We start from the raw sequence: 20,411 nt of genomic DNA, 5'->3' as shown, positions 1-20,411 counted from the left end.
TGGTCAGCTGTGTCAGAGGGCGAAAGGTAAACAGCTATGGAAATTATTCCCTGACAATAAGAATAGTAATTATTAAACAAGTACAAGAAATTGGTTAAAAGATAAGAACTGAATGAACTCACTATGGAAGAATATAATGAATGAGATTTATGGAAGGGAGAAATGAACCATGAGAAGCAGCCACCAGGTTCATATCTTTGATGAGAGATGGGTCAAATGTGTAAATGATAGACCACACAACATTAATGAAGACCAGGTGGATAGGATCTGACAGTATGTATGCATCTTAATGTTTTATCCATTATGAGTAAACTATACCTTATAAGTTCATTTGCGTTTTTTCTTTTTTCCTGACTTGTGGTTTGTTATGTAGATGATGTATCTGTCTGTTTGTGATGTATGCCTTGTAATGAAATCCTTTCTTAAAATGTAAACAAAGAACTACAAGGTAACATTTGACCCTTAAACTGGCTGATGAAGAGACTGCTGGAGGGCTGAGACACACAGATGATTGACAGCTGTGTGTCAATCATTGACAGTCCCGATTGATTTGAAATCTATGGGTTTACAAGGATGTTCTATATAACGTATCTGAGTCTGAAGACAAGCACACATCACCTGAGAATGTTTATGATTTTCTTTATTTGCACAATGAAACAAAGCCAAAGAAGCACAACAAAAAAGAAAATAAGCCAGATGTCCTAGAACCTCCAGACTCAGGCTACTGAATGGAAGGAGGGGACAACAACTGAAAATAATATGAAATGAAATCATATTTGGCAAACATACGATACTAAGTTGCACGCACGAACGTATGGACGTAGATGCCATGGAAACAGCCATGGAAACAGCTCGTTGAGCCTGTAAAGGGAGAGAGACCATTCAGATGTTTCACTTCACACATCGACTTGACTCTTTGAGTTGAACCTGCAGCACCTGGCAACTACACACCATGTACAACAACCATTTCTTTAACTTGATGTTAGCGTTTGTGAATGCATCCCTGTAAAAGCACACAGAGCTGTATCAGTTCATGAGTTAAGCTTTTTGACTTTCAAGGTGGACACTTGATAGAATGTTTGCAGGCCTGATGGTCAAACTCAGATTTGGTGAAAGCAGAAAATCATTCCACGATTTTCCGTGTAAAATGAATGTTTGTGAAGAAAAGGTTTCTGAAATACAGCTGGACAGGAGAGCAATGTAATAACAATGAGTGTAGTGATTTGAAAGCACTGTTCATTTGATTTTAGGCCAACAAATTGTGGACATTTAATATCAAAATGCAGAGATATGTTATAATCCAGGGGAGTCCCACTCATCTCAGTTCAGGGGCCACATAACGCCACATTGGATCTCATGGGCCGGACCAGTACAATCATAACAACATGTAAATAACCACAACTCCAAATTGTTCCTTTTGATTTAGTGCAAAAATACACACAATATTAAGTTGTTGTAATTATACGAATTTGTATGTAATCACTCTATTCTTTAAATAATGTTTGCAACAAAGGTATTAAATCAATACATTCTATGGAGATCTATAAATTGAGCTCTGGCGCCATCGTGTGTAATCCAGGTCTTATTGCATTATTATCAGCTCCATGTTTGCAGTTCCTAATAAATGAATTGTGCAATATGTCTAACAGCCTGTGGGGATCAGGCAGTGGAAGATAACACCGTGTGTGCTGTGTTTCTTCACTATCGTACTAATGCTCTTTGTTCAACAACTGAAATAATGTGACGCTTTTCTTTAAATGTTTCTATATTTCATTTGATCACTGCATAAAGGAAAGCCGCAAAACATTGAAACTCAAAACGATAATATTATGAAAATATATATGTCCTTATTCACAGCATGTGAGCTGACGCCTGGTGATATAACACTGGTGTTGTTGATCGTACAGCCGACATGTTTGTACTGTACACTAGTTTGTATGTTAGTTACGAGTCAGTGAGAGTCATATGCCATACGGAGATAGGACTGGCCCTGGAGCAGGGTCTCCCCCCCAGCACCAGCAGCAAGTCAGGCAGATGCTGAGCTACCACCACCTCCTCCTCCTCCTCCTCGGTGCGGCTCCACTGTTTCCTCACAGCCTTGTTCTCAAAGGTCAGACAGTTTTGGATGAGCGGGGGCTCAGTGACCGTGAAGCTCTCTCTGATGTAGTCCTGTTTGGAGCATTGTGTCGTGCCCCTGTAGCAGCTGAAGGTCTCCAGCTCGATGGCCCCCTCCGACCCCAGGAAGGTGAGCTGTGCAGGGAAGCACTTGTTCTTGAAGGGCCTCAGTTTCCCGTCCAGCAGCCCGGGCTGGAGCTCTGAGCTGGGGGGAGGGCTGCTGCTGTCAGACCTGTAGCTGGCCCCCAGCCCGGTGCAGCAGTGGTGAATCTTGTGGGGGGGGTTGGAGCCTGGGAGCGTGGCTACCTGCCCCCAGGACTGGCTGCTGAAGTGGTACCTCCAGAGGCAGTTCTGTGGAGAGTTCTGGCTCTCGCCCCCCCCGAACAGAAGCATGCTGTCCCTGTAGGCCACCGCGGAGTGGCCCCTCAGTCTGGAGGGGCCGGACCTGGGGGAGTGAAGCAGAGGTAGGAACACAGAATCAGCTTTATTTCCCCTGCTGTATATGGTGCATACAGAAACACAGTTAAAGAAGATAAAGTGTAAGAAAAACAACCAACAAATTAAAACTATTATAAAAAACCTTTACAATTAAATGATGATCATTTTTAATTTAATAATGAATTGTTATGAAAAAAGAGAAGCTGTGCAGATTTAAGGTTGTGTACACAAATGTCCTCTAAGGCCACGTTTAAGGTTAATGTGTTTCTATTTATTATGAGGTATTTTTGAAGTATTATTGGTGGTGGGCGTGCACTGGGGTTTGGGGTGGGGTAAGAGGTTGTTTAACCTGGCTGCACTCACCTGCTCAGAGTGCTTTTGTATGGAGAGAGAGGGGGTGAGTCGTAAACGTTCTGTTTACCACAAATGCATACTGAAATCCTGCAACATTTTTCCACCGCAATATCCCTAACCATCAGTGGCATGGCAATGGTTATCGGCGCTTCTGTTTCTCCTGCTATACAAGTTTAAACAGAACGGAAGGAGTGGAGCATTTGTGTCTGAAAGTGTTCATCTTCCCGTGTTTAGCCCCTTGCTGGCCGCTTTTATTGGACTGCCTATAGGCGCAACAATGTCAACAGAAAACATGTCAACTGCAGCGTTGGTCTATGGAAATTGGATGCTTATAGCGGATTCCTTGGATCGGTCTGGAACGCTGTGGACCTTAAAGGTAGGGTAGGTCATTTTGGAGAAACCAGCTCGAGTGCGCTAGAATTTGAAAAATACACAGCCGGAAGAAATCTGCTACTTCCTTCCAGAGCCCCTCCTCCAACACACACGAACGCGCACATGACCAATGAGGGCACGAGATAAGTTTGTGCACCGATGGAAGGCTGACAGGCAGGTAGGCCATCCAGTTACTTTAGCCGGGCCGGCTCAGATGATTGGTCGTGCTTTTTACAGAACTACGGCTTCCACAGATGACATTTTGTATGGATTTATTGTCAAAGCACTTCAGATATTCATTGCTATCGGATGTTAAGAGCATTCCATGGAATATAACTAAAAGTGTTTCTGAAGTGAATTACCTTCCCCACCTTTAAAGGAAACATTCAAACACCAAGATCACCGTTTTATTGGAGTAGGGCACAAGAAAGCAGAGGCCTGCTGCTACGAGGTGAAGCCAGATAGCCATCGACACGGACGGCAAGTTCCCATTGGGGACTCGTTGCTTGCTTGTGTTGGTTTTGCTGCTCGCGGTTTATCTATTGCTTGTGGTTATTCTATTTACAGCAGTAAATAGTTGTATTGACTGATTGACTTGGCTGCGTGGATTGTAATATTGTTGGTATGCTCACTTAATGGAAAATGCCAAATGCGAATCAAAATCGAGCTCTGAGGTCAATGTGTCAAACATTGATGGACAAAAGAGAGGAATCAAAGTCGCTGGTTAAGGCATTGGGAAATCAAATGGAAAGGCTCCAGAAAGAGCGTCATCAAAGGTTCTCAAAGTGAAAAGTGTGATCAAGGCAATGAAGGGTCTCATGCAAAAGGATGAAAATGCCCCACAATTAAAAACTCAACAGGGGAATTTCATTCAAACGGGTGAAGAAACCACAAAGTTGCATGAGTCTATAATCCCTTTACTTCTTATGGAGGAACAGAAAAAACAAAATACATGGTTTACCAACGTACTTAAATGCAACGATGGATTTATTGAGGACGTTAAGCAATGGCTTTCTAAAACTATGAGACAACTATGCTAATAAACACCACGATACTATGTCTCATGTCTCCAAACACTCTGGGCAAAATGTGGAAGCCTCTGTCAAACAAGATTATATCAACATAAGTAAAGACCTTGCTACGAGAGCATTTTGGGAACCCACAAAAAATAGTTTCTGCTTACATGGACAAAGCTCTTACATGTCCACCTATAGAATAAAACATGTATTACATTTTTTTAAATTGTAGATATTTATGTCTATATACACCGGAGGCTGTGGCTCAGTGGGTAGTGTGCTGGATTTCGAATCAGGGGATAGCAAGTTCGAGTCCCACTGCGGTCAGCATGTCGTTGTGTCCCTGGGACACTTCACCCCAGATTGCTCCTGTGGGGATTCTCTACAGTACTGAATGTATGTAAGTCGCTTTGGATAAAAGCGTCTAACAAATGACATGTATGTACCGTAAGTACATTATAAGCACAAACATTAAAATATTTGTTTTTAAACTAACTCTGTATATTTGATTAAACACAGTACAAGTGTTTTGCGTCAGTGGTGTTTTTAGCTGTGGACCTAAAGCGCCCCCCCGTAGAGGACAGACTGACGGATCATGTGACTTCTCACTTGTTTCTGAGGGGACTCCACATGTGGCTGCAGGAGTCCCACTTCCAGAAGTCTCTCTGCTCCCGCAGGCCCTTCAGGCCCCCGAACAGGTACATGCAGCCTTGGTGGGCCACGGCTGAGTGACTGTGTCGGGGGCCGGGGCCCAGTGAGGCCTGCTGAGAGCCGCTCAGCAGGGACCAGGCCATGGAGTCTGTCATGAGGAACAAGTAAACACATACATGTTACTGTCACAATATGGACACTGTTTGGTGTGATGAGCGCAATGAGAAGCTCCTTCCACCGATGTTACACTTCATTCATTGTACAATAACTGGCAATTATCTTCACAACGGAAACTTGAAATATCTGAAGGCATTTGCAAATGACAACATGTTTCAGTTTTACCTCTTCCATTCAACTGTTCAAAAAACTAACATTTCAAATCAAACATTACTATGCATTATGTCGATTGTATTATGTCAACAGAATTCACATAACTGTATAAGGTTAGTTGGAAGCAATAATAATACATTTAAATAGGTTCAACTTAATATTATTGCTTTCAAGTAACCTCATATGAAATGTGTTGACTTAATACATTTAATTAAAGTCAACGGTTCAGTTTTTTCAGTGTACTTTTCTAAAATATTTAGTCAAAGATGATATATTAGAGGAAGCCAAACGTGTATCTTCCGATGTATCGGGAATATAATACAGTGTATTAAAGAACATTATTCTTCTTTGCTGTTTGTCTGCCATATCCTTTTCTCAGAGAACAGAACATGTAGTAATTACATCAAATCACATTTTTGACATCTCAGGCGACTGTTTTAGGTGAGGCTGAAAATCAGGAGGCTTGGTCCCTGTTGTCGTGTAAATGTGTCTGACAACTTGGGTTCGCTTTATGCTGCAAACATCTATGAGTGTTTCCTCCTCTTGTGGGAATAAAGAAACGTCAAACTCACCAAAATCCAGACTCCAGAAGTCCTGTGAGGTTCCCTTCATGTCGATGATACCTCCGTACAGCAGCATGGAGGAGCCCAGCACCACGGCACTGTGGCCCTTCCTGTTGGTGGGCTGGCTCTATACACACACACACACACACACACACACACACACACACACACACACACACACACACACACACACACACACACACACACACACACACACACACACACACACACACACACACACACACACACACACACACACACACACACACACACACACACACACACACACACACACACACACACACACACACACACACACACACACACACACAAATCCCAGGAGTCTATTATCACTAGTGTTTTTTGAACGCTTCTACATTTGTGTTGTTAGGATCCAAGGACTGTCATTGAGCTCATCCTCCAAAAGATTACCACGAACACACTAATCAATGAAGTCCTGATTTTTGTTTACGACTACCACACCTTTCTTCCTTGGTGACAATGAGTTTTAGCTTTGTTAGTTGCTACTGCTGAAGACATGACGGCAGTGTTTCTGCTACTTGTTCAAAGAAACTGCTGCTGAAGAGGAAAGAGGCTGTGGCTCAGGGGGTTGAGCAGTTTGACCCCCAGCCCCTGCAGTTAACATGTCAATGTGTCCTTGGGCAAGATACCCAACTCCAAATGGCTCCTGATGGCTGACAGTGTGTGAGTGTTTTTGGATCTTAGTAATGTATGAATTCTAAGTTGAATATGTAAATGCCCTTTGAGGGGTTGCAAATAATGAAAAAGCTACATTACACTATATTATAAATCCACCTGATTTAGCATTTAAAACAGGCCAACTTCCACGGAGGAACTACTTTACCTGAGAGTGGGCATGGTGCTGTTCACCATCATTTTATTTACATTTGCAAATCCATTCTCTAATGCAGCCGTTTTCAAAGTGTGAGGCGCGGCTCCCCAGGGGGCGCCAGAGAGCTAACGAGAAGCAGTGAAATCTAGCTAGTTAACTTCAGCTAACTTTATGCGAGCCGCAACATGGATCGATTGTTAGTGAAGTTACCTAAAGTGAGAGCGGAGACAGCGTCTGGCAGAAAACGTCACTTGCACACTTTTGGCTGTCTGTGGAGACCCAGTTCCCCCACCTCGCCAAACAGGCTGTAAAAGTGCTCATTCCCTCCACCTCCACCTCCCTGTGTGAGTGCGGGTTTTCCACATTGACTTAGATTAAAAGCAAGTGCGGGTCAAGGCTGCAGCCAGAGGAGGATCTGCGTGTATTCCCGTCTACATTGCATCCCCGCATCATCCGCCTGTGCGCTTCAAAGACGCAGACTCATTGTTCCCACTAAAGTAGGGCCGAGTGTAATAAGGAGGCAAAGATGACGTTCAGTGTGTTTCCGGGAGCATAGAAGGATTTATCCACCATGTTGAAAATGTAAACAAAAACAAAAACAAAGATAAAAAGGTTTAAAAAAGTTATTGTTTCATGTTTTAAGGAGGTGACGCTACTCAGCCAATCAAATCGGTGCAGTCAGTGAGTCAGCACGATAGATTCAAACACACAGAGAGACGAGACAAGAAGAGAGAAACAGTCGGAGTCATTTCAAATGGCGTGCTCAAAAGAGAGAAAGGTAGACAGCGAAAACAGAGCATTCAATGACATGTTCTCTTACTGGACCTGTTTGAAATGCAATTGAATACCGCTGCATTATAGCAACAACAACAACAATATTAATAATAATAATGGGGGGGCTGTTCTTATGTTCTCTGAGGGGAGGCTCACCTTCCCACACTTTGAAAACCCCTGCTCTAATGTATCATAACGTGATACATGTCATTCTATCATTTGTTGTCATGATTGATATGCAGTGTATGATCACTTGGAAAGGGGATCTAACTAGTTACATTCTGTTGTCGCTAACGATGCTAAAAAAAGAAACGTTTGAAAGAGTTTCCCCATGACAGGCGCTGTGTACCTGAGGGGAGCACTTCTTGCTCTGCCAGTGCACCCACTTCTGCTGAGCTGAAACACAACACAGGAAAACAGAGGAACTTAGTTCAAAACAAGCTCAAAAACATGTAACCGTATCCAAACAAGTGGAAAATGGAATGTGAAAAATCACCTAAATAAACACACGTTTGCACGCTGTACACATATTTACAATTACTATTGTACAAATACCCTTGGTTTTAATAAACAGAACATCATATGAAACAATGTGAGAGTCCATACATGAGTATTTTAATAATACAATTGTGTACACATCTGCTACATATACTGTACTGTATACTGTATCTGACATACATCACAAGCCAATCTCAAGGACAATACACTAGCTGTTGCAAAACAGATGCAAACATATAACTGTTCTCACACACAACACACACACACACACACACACACACACACACACACACACACACACACACACACACACACACACACAGGAACCAACAGGTTGTGGTATTTGTACAGCAGGAAGCATGTCCTGTTATGGAGTCACAGCTGAATCACAGTGTAGCTAATCAACAGCAGAAACCACTGTTTACATGGTTAGCATTTCTCAGCATACATTTCATTTTTATGTTGTTTAATAATATTATGACTTTTTGTTCCAGAAAAATATACATTTTCATCTATAATTCTGAACTCTAGCGCTGCAGTAATATTATCAGTGGGGGTTGGAGGCGTGGGGTGGAACTGACATGCAGCAACAGGTTTGCACCACCTCCACAGTGAAACTCACCAATGTCAAACACCCAGAGGGGACATCTCCACTTGGTGTATGCAGAATCCAGCAGTCCTCCAAACACGTACAGGAAGCCCTGAGGACGTCACAGCGTAATGTTCACACACTGACACATCGGGGATATCAGCAGAGATACAAGCAACATAAGATCCTTTATGCTTGTTATGGCAATACAAGTAATACATACAAATCCACTTGATGAGTTTGTACCTCATGAGCCACCATAGAATGTTCCTCTAGTTCTTCTGGTGCAGCGTCACTGGTGCAGGCTAACTCTGTCCACTCGTCACAAACTGAAATGTTGCAAAATGAGTTTGATAAGTCGGGATCTTGCAACACTACCCATCTTTCCTGTCCTTTGTACTTAGGGTTGCAAAGGACAGGATATTTCCGGTACATTTCCATGGGAAGTTAAGCTGGGGAATTTTGGAAATATTCCATATTTTAAATTAATTAATTAATTAAAGTTGTCCGCACTCTTGTGGGAATATCTCAGAAATGGAGCGAGCTTAAGTTTCACTCAAGTGGTCCTTGGTATGAAAAAGTTTGAGAAACACTGTACTAGATGAATACCTATTTATTCCCTTAAATTCCCGTTTATTCACTTAAATTCCCGTTTATTCCCTTAAATTCCCATTTATTCCCTTAAATTCCCGTTTATTCCCTTAAATTCCCGTTTATTCCCTTAAATTCCCGTTTATTCCCTTAAATTCCCATTTATTCCCTTAAATTCCCTGTTTATTCCCTTAAATTCCCATTTATTCCCTTAAATTCCCGTTTATTCCCTTAAATTCCCATTTATTCCCTTAAATTCCCGTTTATTCACTTAAATTCCCGTTTATTCCCTTAAATTCCCATTTATTCCCTTAAATTCCCGTTTATTCCCTTAAATTCCCTGTTTATTCCCTTAAATTCCCATTTATTCCCTTAAATTCCCGTTTATTCCCTTAAATTCCCGTTTATTCCCTTAAATTCCCTGTTTATTCCCTTAAATTCCCGTTTATTCCCTTAAATTCCCGTTTATTCCCTTAAATTCCCTGTTTATTCCCTTAAATTCCCTGTTATTCCCTTAAATTCCCTGTTTATTCCCTTAAATTCCCATTTATTCCCGTTTATTACCTTAAATTCTCTGTTTATTCCCTTAAATTCCCTGTTCATTCCCGTTTATTCCCTTAAATTCCCGTTTATTCCCTGTTTATTCCCGTTTATTCCATTAAATTCCCTGTTTATTCCCTGTTTATTCCCGTTTATTCCCTTAAATTCCCTGTTTATTCCCTTAAATTCCCTGTTTATTCCTTTAAATTCCTGTTTATTTCCTGTTTGTTCCCTTAAATTCCCTGTTTATTCCTTTAAATTCCTGTTTATTCCCTGTTTGTTCCCTTAAATTCCCGTTTATTCCCTTAAATTCCTGTTTATTTCCTTAAATTCCCATGGAAAGTTTCCATCTTTGAAAATTCCCGGAATTTTGCAACCCTATTTGTACTATCATACAAATCCATTTTCTACATAATGCATACAATAAAATGCTTCCTAACATCTGTATTACATTCATATTTTTGTTTTGATTGGATTTTTTTAGAACGTACCAAATGAAATTCGATTGAGTTTTTTCGAATGACGCAAATCTCTGTATTTGATGACGTCATTTATGCTGTATTGATGCTTAGACCACCACGTTAATACAGGTTTGTGTCTTCCTTTGAGTGCAGCACGGCGGAGAGCAAACTAATGTAAATTGAAGCTGAATACGTTGTTGAAAAAAACATGTTTTGAAAACGATTACATCTATCTCTTTTCTATTAACGTTGACTTTACAATGGTCTTGAGTAATTGGAATTTATAAAAAACAATATATTTAGCTTCAAAGTATTCGGTACAGTCCTGTATTATTTTTGTCATCCAGTAGTAAAATCCTCCTTGAGGGCACTAAGGTAAAGTGGACAGTAGCTGTGTGTAGCCCTTACCTACGCTGTACCTCCAGAAGTCCCTCAGACTGCTGTTGTCTCGTCCTCCCAGGATGTAGACATGTCCACCAGAGCTGCAGCATGCGTGCTTGTAGCGGTCACAGGGGGTCCGGCTGCTGTGGGGGAGCCGCGTCCACAGGCAGGGACCACTCTCACTCATGTCCTGCATCCTCTGCGCTCATGACCATTTTCTAAATGAAGCAATATTTGAGAAAAGTTAGCACATAATGTAATAAATGCACCTTTAACCAAGTCTGTTTTCATACAGCCTTCTATTACACCCCCTATGGAGTGGTGCAATAAGGATGTATTGTTGTAGGCTGACACATAAGTTAGCATCACAACAGGGCTCCCTCTACTACAAGCAATGGGATTCTTACATTGGATTTCAGAATATTGCAGAAAATGAGCTCTTTGGCAAACACACGTTTATGATACCTTCATGTACACCACAACAGATGAAGCTTAAATGCAATCACTAGAAGTAAAAAGCTAACTCTATAAACTGACTATATCATGGTCACATGACATCACCACCGCTAAGCTTGCAGCGTGATGACGTTTAGTAGTTTAATTTAGTCACTTGTAAACTGTTGTTTTTAATGACACATAGAAGCATCAGACGTTTACCAGTGGTGTATGTACTGATGTATTTGACGTCATCAGAGAAATCGTGAACATCTCTTAAACCTGTGGTAACCACATATTATACACTTTATATCAGGCCTCTCCCCAAAAACACAATCAAAAATGAAACAAGTTATTTCCACATGTTCGGACTCACTCCTGCACCACTCTTCATTAGTTTACTGACTGTAGGTCAGTTTGGTTGGGCGACCGTGGCTCAGTCTGTGGAGACTAGGGTTCACGTCCCGATTGGACCAATAAAAGCACAGAGTGGACTGGAGGTGCCAGTTCACTTCCTGGGCCCTGCCGAGGTGCCCTTGAATAAGGCACCGAACCCCTAACTGCTCCCTGGCGCAGGTTCCGACTGGCTGCCTTTCCGCTCTGGACCTCTACAAAATACATGTGCAATGCATGTGTGCACCTGTGTGTATTTGTACTGTGTCTTGTATAACAAAACATGCATGTTCATGTGCACCTATATACTTGTACTGTGTGTTTGAAACACTGTGTTGAAATTGAATGTACTACTAGGGGAGATAGATAAAGATTCATGACTGACTTGTTCTTCTTTTTCTACAAATAACAACCAACACACAACTTTAAAAATGACATTTTGAAGTTGGGAAAAGTAGTATCACACAGCCCTCCTGGTCATTTTCTAGCGATGATGTGTAACAACAAAAACACAACAGAAGCAGTCCAGCGGGGTTAGTGTCTGACACACTGTGCTGCAGGAGTGAGTCCTCCACTTCCTGGTTAGCCAACAAAACGACATCATCCCTGTAGGACTTTATAGCGTGGGAATCGCGTTGGAGCAAGTCAAATATTGCCCAGCTGCACTCTTAATATGTGATCTGTGTTTGCATCAGTGACCTTGATCACAGTGTTGTGCTAAAGAAGAGCCGAGAACACAGCACTGATCCACCACACAAACGTCCTGCTTCAGCAAACCACCATCGTGCTGAGAAAACGAGCGTCAGGTACACTGAAGAAACTGAAACGTTGACTTTCATTAAATGTATTATGACAACAGATCTCACATAACTGTATGAGGTTAGTAGAAAGCAATAATATGGTTTTATTAGGTTCAACTTAATAGTATTGCTTTCAACTAACCTAATACAGTTATGTGACATTTGTTGACGTAACACATTTAATTAATCAAATCAAGTTTTATTTATATAGCACATTTTTAAACGAGCCAAAGTGCTGTACATATAATAATTACCTTACAGTAAGGACACTATACAGTAAATACAACAGCACAGTTTTATTTGTACAGAATATCAGTATGACAATACGACACCCTCTGTCCTTAGACCCTCTGTCCTTAGACCCTCTGTCCTTAGACCCTCTGTCCTTAGACCCTCACATCGTACAAGGAAAAACCTCCGGAGAAAACCCACAGTTTAAAGGGAACATGGGAGAAACCTCAGGGAGAGCAACAGAGGAGGGATCCCTCTCCCAGGACGGACAGACGTGCAATAGATGCCGTGTGTAAATTGAAAAGATAATACATTTACAACATAAGTAGTCCAAATGTTTGGAAATGCATGTGTGTATAATAGGAAGATGAATCCACGAATCTCAATGAACTACATCTCCCGTCTCGCACCACACACCAAGACGGCCGTCACGTTGAACATTTCACTTCTTTCTTTCAGAACGAGGCGGAAAGTATTAAACGAGGTGAAAATCACTCCAAGTCTGGGCACGTTGAGAGCTGCACATACACACAAGGGGAGTTAGTCGGTTCCTGAGAGCCAGCATGCGGGACCGGGACTCTGGGATTTGTAGTCTTTCTAGTTGCTTATTTTTCATAGTCTTATATTTCAACAGTTTTACGACAAACTGTGACTTTTTTGACTTGGAAATTATTTTTTAAGATTGACAAACATCATATGTGTAATTTGTGGCACAATTCAAACGGGGTCGAAAGATAATCTTTCTCTCTCCTTTGACTTCAATACATTATTTTTCCCAAATAAGGTCCCATGGACCGGAAGTAGATGGGCGTGACTTCGCCACTCTATTAGTGTTGCACGGTGTACCGATACTTGAAAGGTACCGCGATACCCTGCCGTTAAAAACGTTACGATTCCTCCGTTTCATTAGTATCGGTACTTTAAGAATGACGGGGAAAAGTGCTCCGGTGAGAAAGCGCCGTTTTAATAAGAGCCGTGTGTGTTCAGCGCTCTGCTTCCACTCCCTGCACTGCAGCCGTGCCTGCAGTCCCTCCCCTCTCAAGCACGTTCTAAGTCCCTCCCCTCTCAAGCACGTTCTAAGTCCCTCCCCTCTCAAGCAAGCTCTAAGTGCCTCCCCTCTCAAGCACGCTCTAAGTCCCTTCCCTCTCAAGCACGCTCTAAGTCCCTCCCCTCTCAAGCACGTTCTAAGTCCCTCCCCTCTCAAGCACGCTCTAAGTGCCTCCCCTCTTAAGCACGCTCTAAGTCCCTCCCCTCTCAAGCACGCTCTAAGTCCCTCCCCTCTCAAGCACGTTCTAAGTCCCTCCCCTCTCAAGCACGCTCTAAGTCCCTCCCCTCTCAAGCACGCTCTAAGTCCCTCCCCTCTCAAGCACGCTCTAAGTCCCTCCCCTCTCAAGCACGTTCTAAGTCCCTCCCCTCTCAAGCACGTTCTAAGTCCCTCCCCTCTCAAGCACGTTCTAAGTCCCTCCCCTCTCAAGCACGTTCTAAGTCCCTCCCCTCTCAAGCACGCTCTAAGTCCCTCCCCTCTCAAGCACGCTCTAAGTGCCTCCCCTCTCAAGCACGTTCTAAGTCCCTCCCCTCTCAAGCACGCTCTAAGTGCCTCCCCTCTCAAGCACGCTCTAAGTGCCTCCCCTCTCAAGCACGTTCTAAGTCCCTCCCCTCTCAAGCACGCTCTAAGTCCCTCCCCTCTCAAGCACGCCCTAAGTGCCTCCCCTCTCAAGCACGTTCTAAGTCCCTCCCCTCTCAAGCACGCTCTAAGTCCCTCCCCTCTCAAGCACGCTCTAAGTCCCTCCCCTCTCAAGCACGTTCTAAGTCCCTCCCCTCTCAAGCACGTTCTAAGTCCCTCCCCTCTCAAGCACGCTCTAAGTGCCTCCCCTCTCAAGCACGTTCTAAGTCCCTCCCCTCTCAAGCACGCTCTAAGTGCCTCCCCTCTCAAGCACGCTCTAAGTGCCTCCCCTCTCAAGCACGTTCTAAGTCCCTCCCCTCTCAAGCACGCTCTAAGTCCCTCCCCTCTCAAGCACGTTCTAAGTCCCTCCCCTCTCAAGCACGCTCTAAGTGCCTCCCCTCTCAAGCACGCTCTAAGTGCCTCCCCTCTCTCGTGCACGCGGCCACGCGCTAGCTGCCAGAGCATGTGAGAAAGTGAGAAGCATGGCTGCAAGTGGGAGTGCAACTGCCGCTGCGCCTCGGCTTGTTGACACAAAAGACGCCAGAAGCGAAATGTGGAAGTATTTGAGCAATATCTCTGACAGTGAGGGCAAGCCTACGGACACCACGAGGCCTGTCTGTGAGACATGTTTTAATTTTATTTAAGACGAATTCTTGTCATTTATTTTGTTTATTGTTCTCATTGTTTAAAAGTTTGTGTTATGGTTATGGTTCTGGTGTGAAATAAAGCACAATAATTACATTTAAGACTGTTTCCCTTTTTTTAAGTAAAGTATCGAAAAAGAATCGGAATCGCAATTATTGACTTGGTATCGGTATCGAAAACCAAAATGTTGGTATCGTGACAACACTACTCTCTATAGAATCCAAGTATTTTTGTACTAGAGTCAGGCCATTTTTGCTTCATGTGCCACTGGGCAACTTTCATAGGAATGAATGAGCCCATGGATGATACCTGATCACCTGTATTTAACTACTGTAGCTCCTACACTGGCAGACTGCCACATGGCACGAGGAGCTGTTGTGTGTTACAGTACAGGGTCAGTTGTTAAGGCTGTACCAGGCTGGGACCTGGTGTCGGGGGGGGTAACACACACACACACACACACACACACACACACACACACACACACACACACACACACACACACACACACACACACACACACACACACACACACACACACACACACACACACACACACCACACACACACACACACACACACACACACACACACACACACACACACACACACACACACACACACACACACACACACACACACACACACACACACACACACACACACACACACACACACACACACACACACACACACACACACACACACACACACACACACACACACACACACACACACACACACAGTGAAGCCTGGCTCTGGGGAGAAGCTCTCCTGTGGCTAAATGTTTTGTGCAGTAAAGAGTGCCAGTCTTGATTATTCATTATTGTGGTTTTATTTGATAACTTAGTTGATGTAATGTATTTAAAATATGTTTGGCAATCAGAGCAACACTGAGACAGATGTCAACGTTCTTGAGATAAAAAATAACGATTTTATATAATTTGTTGTGGATAAAATGGTTACATTTAGTAGTAGTTACATTATAAAATGGAGTGTTCAAGGTCATGACACCATCATTATAGAGCCAAAATCTACCAAAACACAGCTGTACCTGCAACACGGTATTGTATAACTGTGCCAAAGGAAATCATTATTTGAAAAATTATTGATTCTAAAATAATATGATACAGTACAGTACAAGTACTGTACGTCTGGGTCTCTGTGTTTCATTCAAGCTCGGCTCTGTGTGTGTGTGGAACGAGCCATTTTGTGTGCGTGCGTGCGCAGAGCGAGAGACAGAGAGAGGAGAGGACGAGGAGAGAGAGAGAGAGAGAGAGAGAGAGAGAGAGAGAGAGAGAGAGAGAGAGAGAGAGAGAGAGAGGAGAGAGAGAGGAGAGAGAGAGAGGAGAGAGAGAGAGAGAGAGAGGCACCGTACCGGAGATCGTTGGTTGTTGCTTTGGTGCTAGCGAGCTACGCTAACGGATATAAGGAGCTTTTTCCACAACAAGGTGGAGGAGAGTCCTCTCCTGTCAGACTGAGAGACTCAGTGAGCTAAAGGACTCTCATTGTTATCTCAGTGGGTCTCAAACGTTTTGGTCACCATTAATGTAAACAATTATTTCCGAGGCACACATTTATATGATCATTATAGTTATAAAAAAATAAGAGAATAAATGAAAAACAGGTATGAAATACTATATGACAGTAAAACAAGAATAAAGTTTAAAAGGGAGTGATTTGTAAAATATCCATGAAGAAAAAGTAAATCTGTTTACAGTTCTGTTTCATATGGGTGTTGAGCGATGTATCCATAGATCTCTTCATTTTGCTCTCAAAGTGCACCAGATTGATGCTTTCAACTTCAACATTTAAAAATAAATCCTCCCGGGGGAGCATGCCCACGGACCCCCCTATGTGAGGGCCACTCCCCACACAAAAATAGCACTTTACCCCTGCTTACACCTATATGCCTCGAGCCTTCATTGTAACAGTCGCGGGTACACTGTGTATTTGTGTGGGGAGTGTTGCAGTAGAACATTCCTCTGTAGCGACCGGTACATTAACGGGAAACCCTAAATGTTTGAGCACCCTCTATGAAACGTCAAGCTACCCCACAGCACCCCCAAAAGAAATCTCTGGCGCCGCCACTGAGCCTGCAACCCCGTTGTGAAGAAATGTGCAGTGCCAAACAGGCTCATTGCAGCCACTAATGCTGTGATAAGAAGACACACTTTGCCAAATATCAGCATTTTCTTTCTTTTCAGTTTTTCGCACGGATTGCAAAGTGGCAAAGTATTATAACTTATTGTTCTAGCAAAGGGATTGCACAATTGTATTATGTTTTTTTTTTTGAGCACACAGACTTATGGAGCATTGTTTTATTATCACTGTTCTAGCAAAGTGATTTTTTTGAAAGGAATGCTCACGTTCATATTGATGTATTTTAATTAGGGCTGTCAGTCGATTAAAATAGTTAATCGCGATTAATCGCAAATTAATCGCACATTTTTGATCTGTTCTAAATGTACCTTAGAGGAATATTTTTCAAGTTTGTAATACTCTTATCAACATATGAGTGGACAAATATGCTTTATGCTAATGTTTATTATCATTTGAACAATGACAAATATTCTCATGAATATTAAACACAACAACCTCTGAACATTACAAATATTCGCCTCAATTCAACCTGGAACCTCTCTGGTGTGTGTGTGTGTGTGTGTGTGTGTGTGTGTGTGTGTGTGTGTGTGTGTGTGTGTGTGTGTGTGTGTGTGTGTGTGTGTGTGTGTGTGTGTGTGTGTGTGTGTGTGTGTGTGTGTGTGTGTGTGTGTGATCATTGGAGCTATGTGCAACTCAAGGCATACTGTATGCTCGAACCGGAGCTGCCTGGACGCTGCAATCATGTTGCGCACTATCCGTGCTGAGTGTGCTGACTTCTCGTACAATGTCCCACTGTCTGGCTTCCTGCATAAAGTCAAGTGCTCGGCGCAGTTGTGGCGAAATGTCGCTCCTCTGTTTTCATTTAAGCAGCTCCTTATATCCGTTAGCGCAGCTAGCTAGCACCAGATGCTAACAACAACAATGCACGTAAGGTCTCTCTCTCGCTCGCTCGGGCCACACATACACACACCCTCCCGGTCCTCCCAACAGCCAGTCGGTGCCTGCCGGTGAGCGTGGAAGTGTGGTCTGCCACAAGCGGGCAGCAGGAGCGGGGCTGTCAGCATCAGCTTGTAAATGGTATTTTAAACTCGATGCGCTCTGAAACTACGGGGCGGCCGAGGAAAAAAAATACACATGCGTTAATCTTGTTAAAATAATTAGTGGCGTTAATTTTTTTTTGCATTAACGCGTTATTAACGCGTTAACTTGACAGCCCTAATTTTAATAAATGTTAACTTGGCCCATTACGTGACTACTTGTGTTGGGAGGGCCCGACTTTTTTTTTCTCCAAAGGGGGGGCCTGACAGAAAAAGTTTGAGAACCACTGCATTAAGTCATGTGACTGTGACGTTGTTTGTTTACAAAGCTAGCTTTTGACTTCAGCACATTTGCGCTTCATGAATGATTAAGAATCATTAAAAAAAAACTTGACATTTCATAGATATGAGTTTGCAAAAGATCTTATTTTCTGCAATATTTCAAAAGTGAAAAATCCCATTGCTTTTTGTTGAAGGAACCCTTGCAATGCTTACTTCCAGGTTGGCCTGGCAAAATGTAAAAGTAGAAAAGTATTCTCATAAAAATACACTTAAGGTAGCGACAGTAAAAGTAGTCCTTGTGCAGATTGGTCCATTTCAGAATAATATATATGATATGTTTTATAATGATTGATCATTAAAGTGTTCTCAAAGCTGGTAAAGGTGCAGCTAGTCTGAATGACTTTGTATACTGCAGGGTAGCTGGTGGATTTACTCCAGGTGGAACTAAAGTCTGATTTAACACTTGATTATATTTCATCATTAATCAGAATCTATAAAGTAACTAAAGTTTGAAAGAAGAATAAAATCCAGCTGCTCCATGTTGCTGCATTTGACCTTTGAAAACAAGAAAGCCTCAACTTTTTGACAAGGATTGCATTCAGGAAGCGGCCCATGACTCACTTTAACAAGCTTTTACAATATTAATGAAGAAACACTTCATGTTAGGCGTGGTTTCACATTTCTGCTTTTTGAGTGACAGTTATTTTCCACATGCTGGTGCAATGCTCTCCTCTCTATTCTCCAGGACAACATGGTGGTTTCTCTAATTCATCTTATCACCCGGTTACGTGAGCAAACAGCTCGGAGGTCATGACCAAACACCTCGCTCTGCCTTGTTCAAACACCTGAGTGTTAATTGTGTAAAGAGCAATGTGGTCAGTTAAATAAACAAAGCCAAAGACAAAAAGTCACATAACTGTGATGTGTTTATAACCCATTGGAAATCAAATCTGGTGAGATAAGAAAGGAACAAATTAAGAATATCAAATATACTGCCCTCGGTCATTGGAAGAGTGACTAGCATTCAAATACATTATTATAATGTTCTATTGATTCTGTATTGTTATCTTCAGTGTAACTGCGTGAATTGAGGTTGGAATTTATAAACATATTAAGACCACTAATCATTTAAATTAAATAAATAAATACAAAACATCCTTTCAAATGTTTAACCACATTTCTGAGGATGTATTTTTTTGTCGTTTTATTAGAATGCATTATATTGCCATTAATAATATTATAATTATAATATTATTATTACTAGGCTATTTACTTAAGTAAATATATTTATATATATTTCTACTATCGAATATGTATTTATGAGTGTATTGTAATTTCACTTGATACTCTTAGGGTATACAACAGGCCTACCAAAATAGTCTTTACCATTTGCTTATTTCAACAAATGGGAAAGTGCATATAAAAGATAGGAAAAATAAAATAGGCAGATTATCATATTAAATAAAGAGGCTTATGTTATTTTGTTATTGTATTAACTTAAGTAAACATCCAAGGTATTCAAAGAAGTAGCAGCGTTATAGGCTAACTGGTTAACTGACTGTGTTCACTTTAAAGCGTACATACGTTGATGGTCCCTTTTAGTATTCTTGCATTAGTTCAGGGGGCGGACATTGACGAAGTTGGGTCGGCGTGTGACTAACTTCTATCTTAGCCAACGTAAAATGACCTAAAGTGTCATTGACTTTTTAGATGAACCATGCCATCTGAATTATTATCCCCACCCAGTGTGTTAACATGCTACCGAGATGTGTTTACGACGCTTCGCTAGCTGTTAACGTCACTAACGTTAGACAACCGCAGAACAAGCACAGAGGAATGAGAGCCGTTCATTTAGGGCTCAGTTACCAGGGGAACACCACCAACTAACTATATTTAGAAGCTTACTTGATACAAAATATTGTTCGTTTTAACTTACTGTACGTCTGTCCCTGTATTGTCCTGACTCCTGACCATTGTCAGCGTTAATAACGGTAAAGTTGAAGAAGAGGAAATAAGGAGGTGAACTTTTTTAGAGCTTCTTTGCGGGTAGCAGATGGTATCCGATGCTAAAAAAGATGGGACATCGTAATGTACAATCCGTATTACATTGTATACTTGTAAAATAGTGTGACAGGCATTCCGTGTATACACTTACTGTAAAGAGGATTTCGTTACTTACCAGATGTCCAAACTGCTCCTCTAGGTCTGATTTCTGTCTCCCTGTAAACGTACATTTGCTGCATTCAGGGTCTGCTCGTAATCCTCACTATCTCAATTAAAAAGTCTTGAAAATAAC

General features: G+C 42.1%; 1 protein-coding gene across 1 annotated transcript; it reads right to left on the bottom strand.

The window, feature by feature from the left end:
• Positions 1-622: 622 nt before the first annotated feature.
• On the bottom strand, positions 623-20,372 carry si:dkey-3d4.3 (ras guanine nucleotide exchange factor F). The gene is made up of 8 exons (XM_034241360.1): positions 20,295-20,372; positions 10,554-10,744; positions 8,800-8,882; positions 8,587-8,665; positions 7,816-7,862; positions 5,849-5,966; positions 4,905-5,094; positions 623-2,560 (listed from the first exon to the last, which is right to left on the bottom strand). The coding sequence occupies exons 2-8, from the start codon at positions 10,720-10,722 to the stop codon at positions 1,945-1,947; spliced, it is 1,302 nt and encodes a 433-aa protein (XP_034097251.1). The 5' UTR covers positions 10,723-10,744; positions 20,295-20,372; the 3' UTR covers positions 623-1,944.
• Positions 20,373-20,411: the final 39 nt, after the last annotated feature.

The sequence above is a fragment of the Gymnodraco acuticeps genome, unplaced genomic scaffold, assembly GCF_902827175.1.
Source record: "Gymnodraco acuticeps unplaced genomic scaffold, fGymAcu1.1, whole genome shotgun sequence".
NCBI classification, from domain to species: domain Eukaryota; kingdom Metazoa; phylum Chordata; class Actinopteri; order Perciformes; family Bathydraconidae; genus Gymnodraco; species Gymnodraco acuticeps.
The sequence above is the reverse complement of the archived record's forward strand: the minus strand, read 5'-3'. Positions and strand labels throughout refer to the sequence as shown.

What these genes read in the sequence shown, in the direction of transcription:
- si:dkey-3d4.3 (XM_034241360.1), bottom strand. Translation starts at nt 10,722, where the DNA reads ATGCAGGACATGAGTGAGAGTGGTCCCTGCCTGTGGACGCGGCTCCCC. An exon ending in CTTCTGGAGGTACAGCGTAG is followed by an intron (nt 8,883 to 10,553) that starts GTAAGGGCTACA and finishes GCAACATTTCAG; the next exon opens with TTTGTGACGAGTGGACAGAG. An exon ending in TGGAGTCCCCTCAGAAACAA is followed by an intron (nt 2,561 to 4,904) that starts GTGAGAAGTCAC and finishes TCACTCCCCCAG; the next exon opens with GTCCGGCCCCTCCAGACTGA.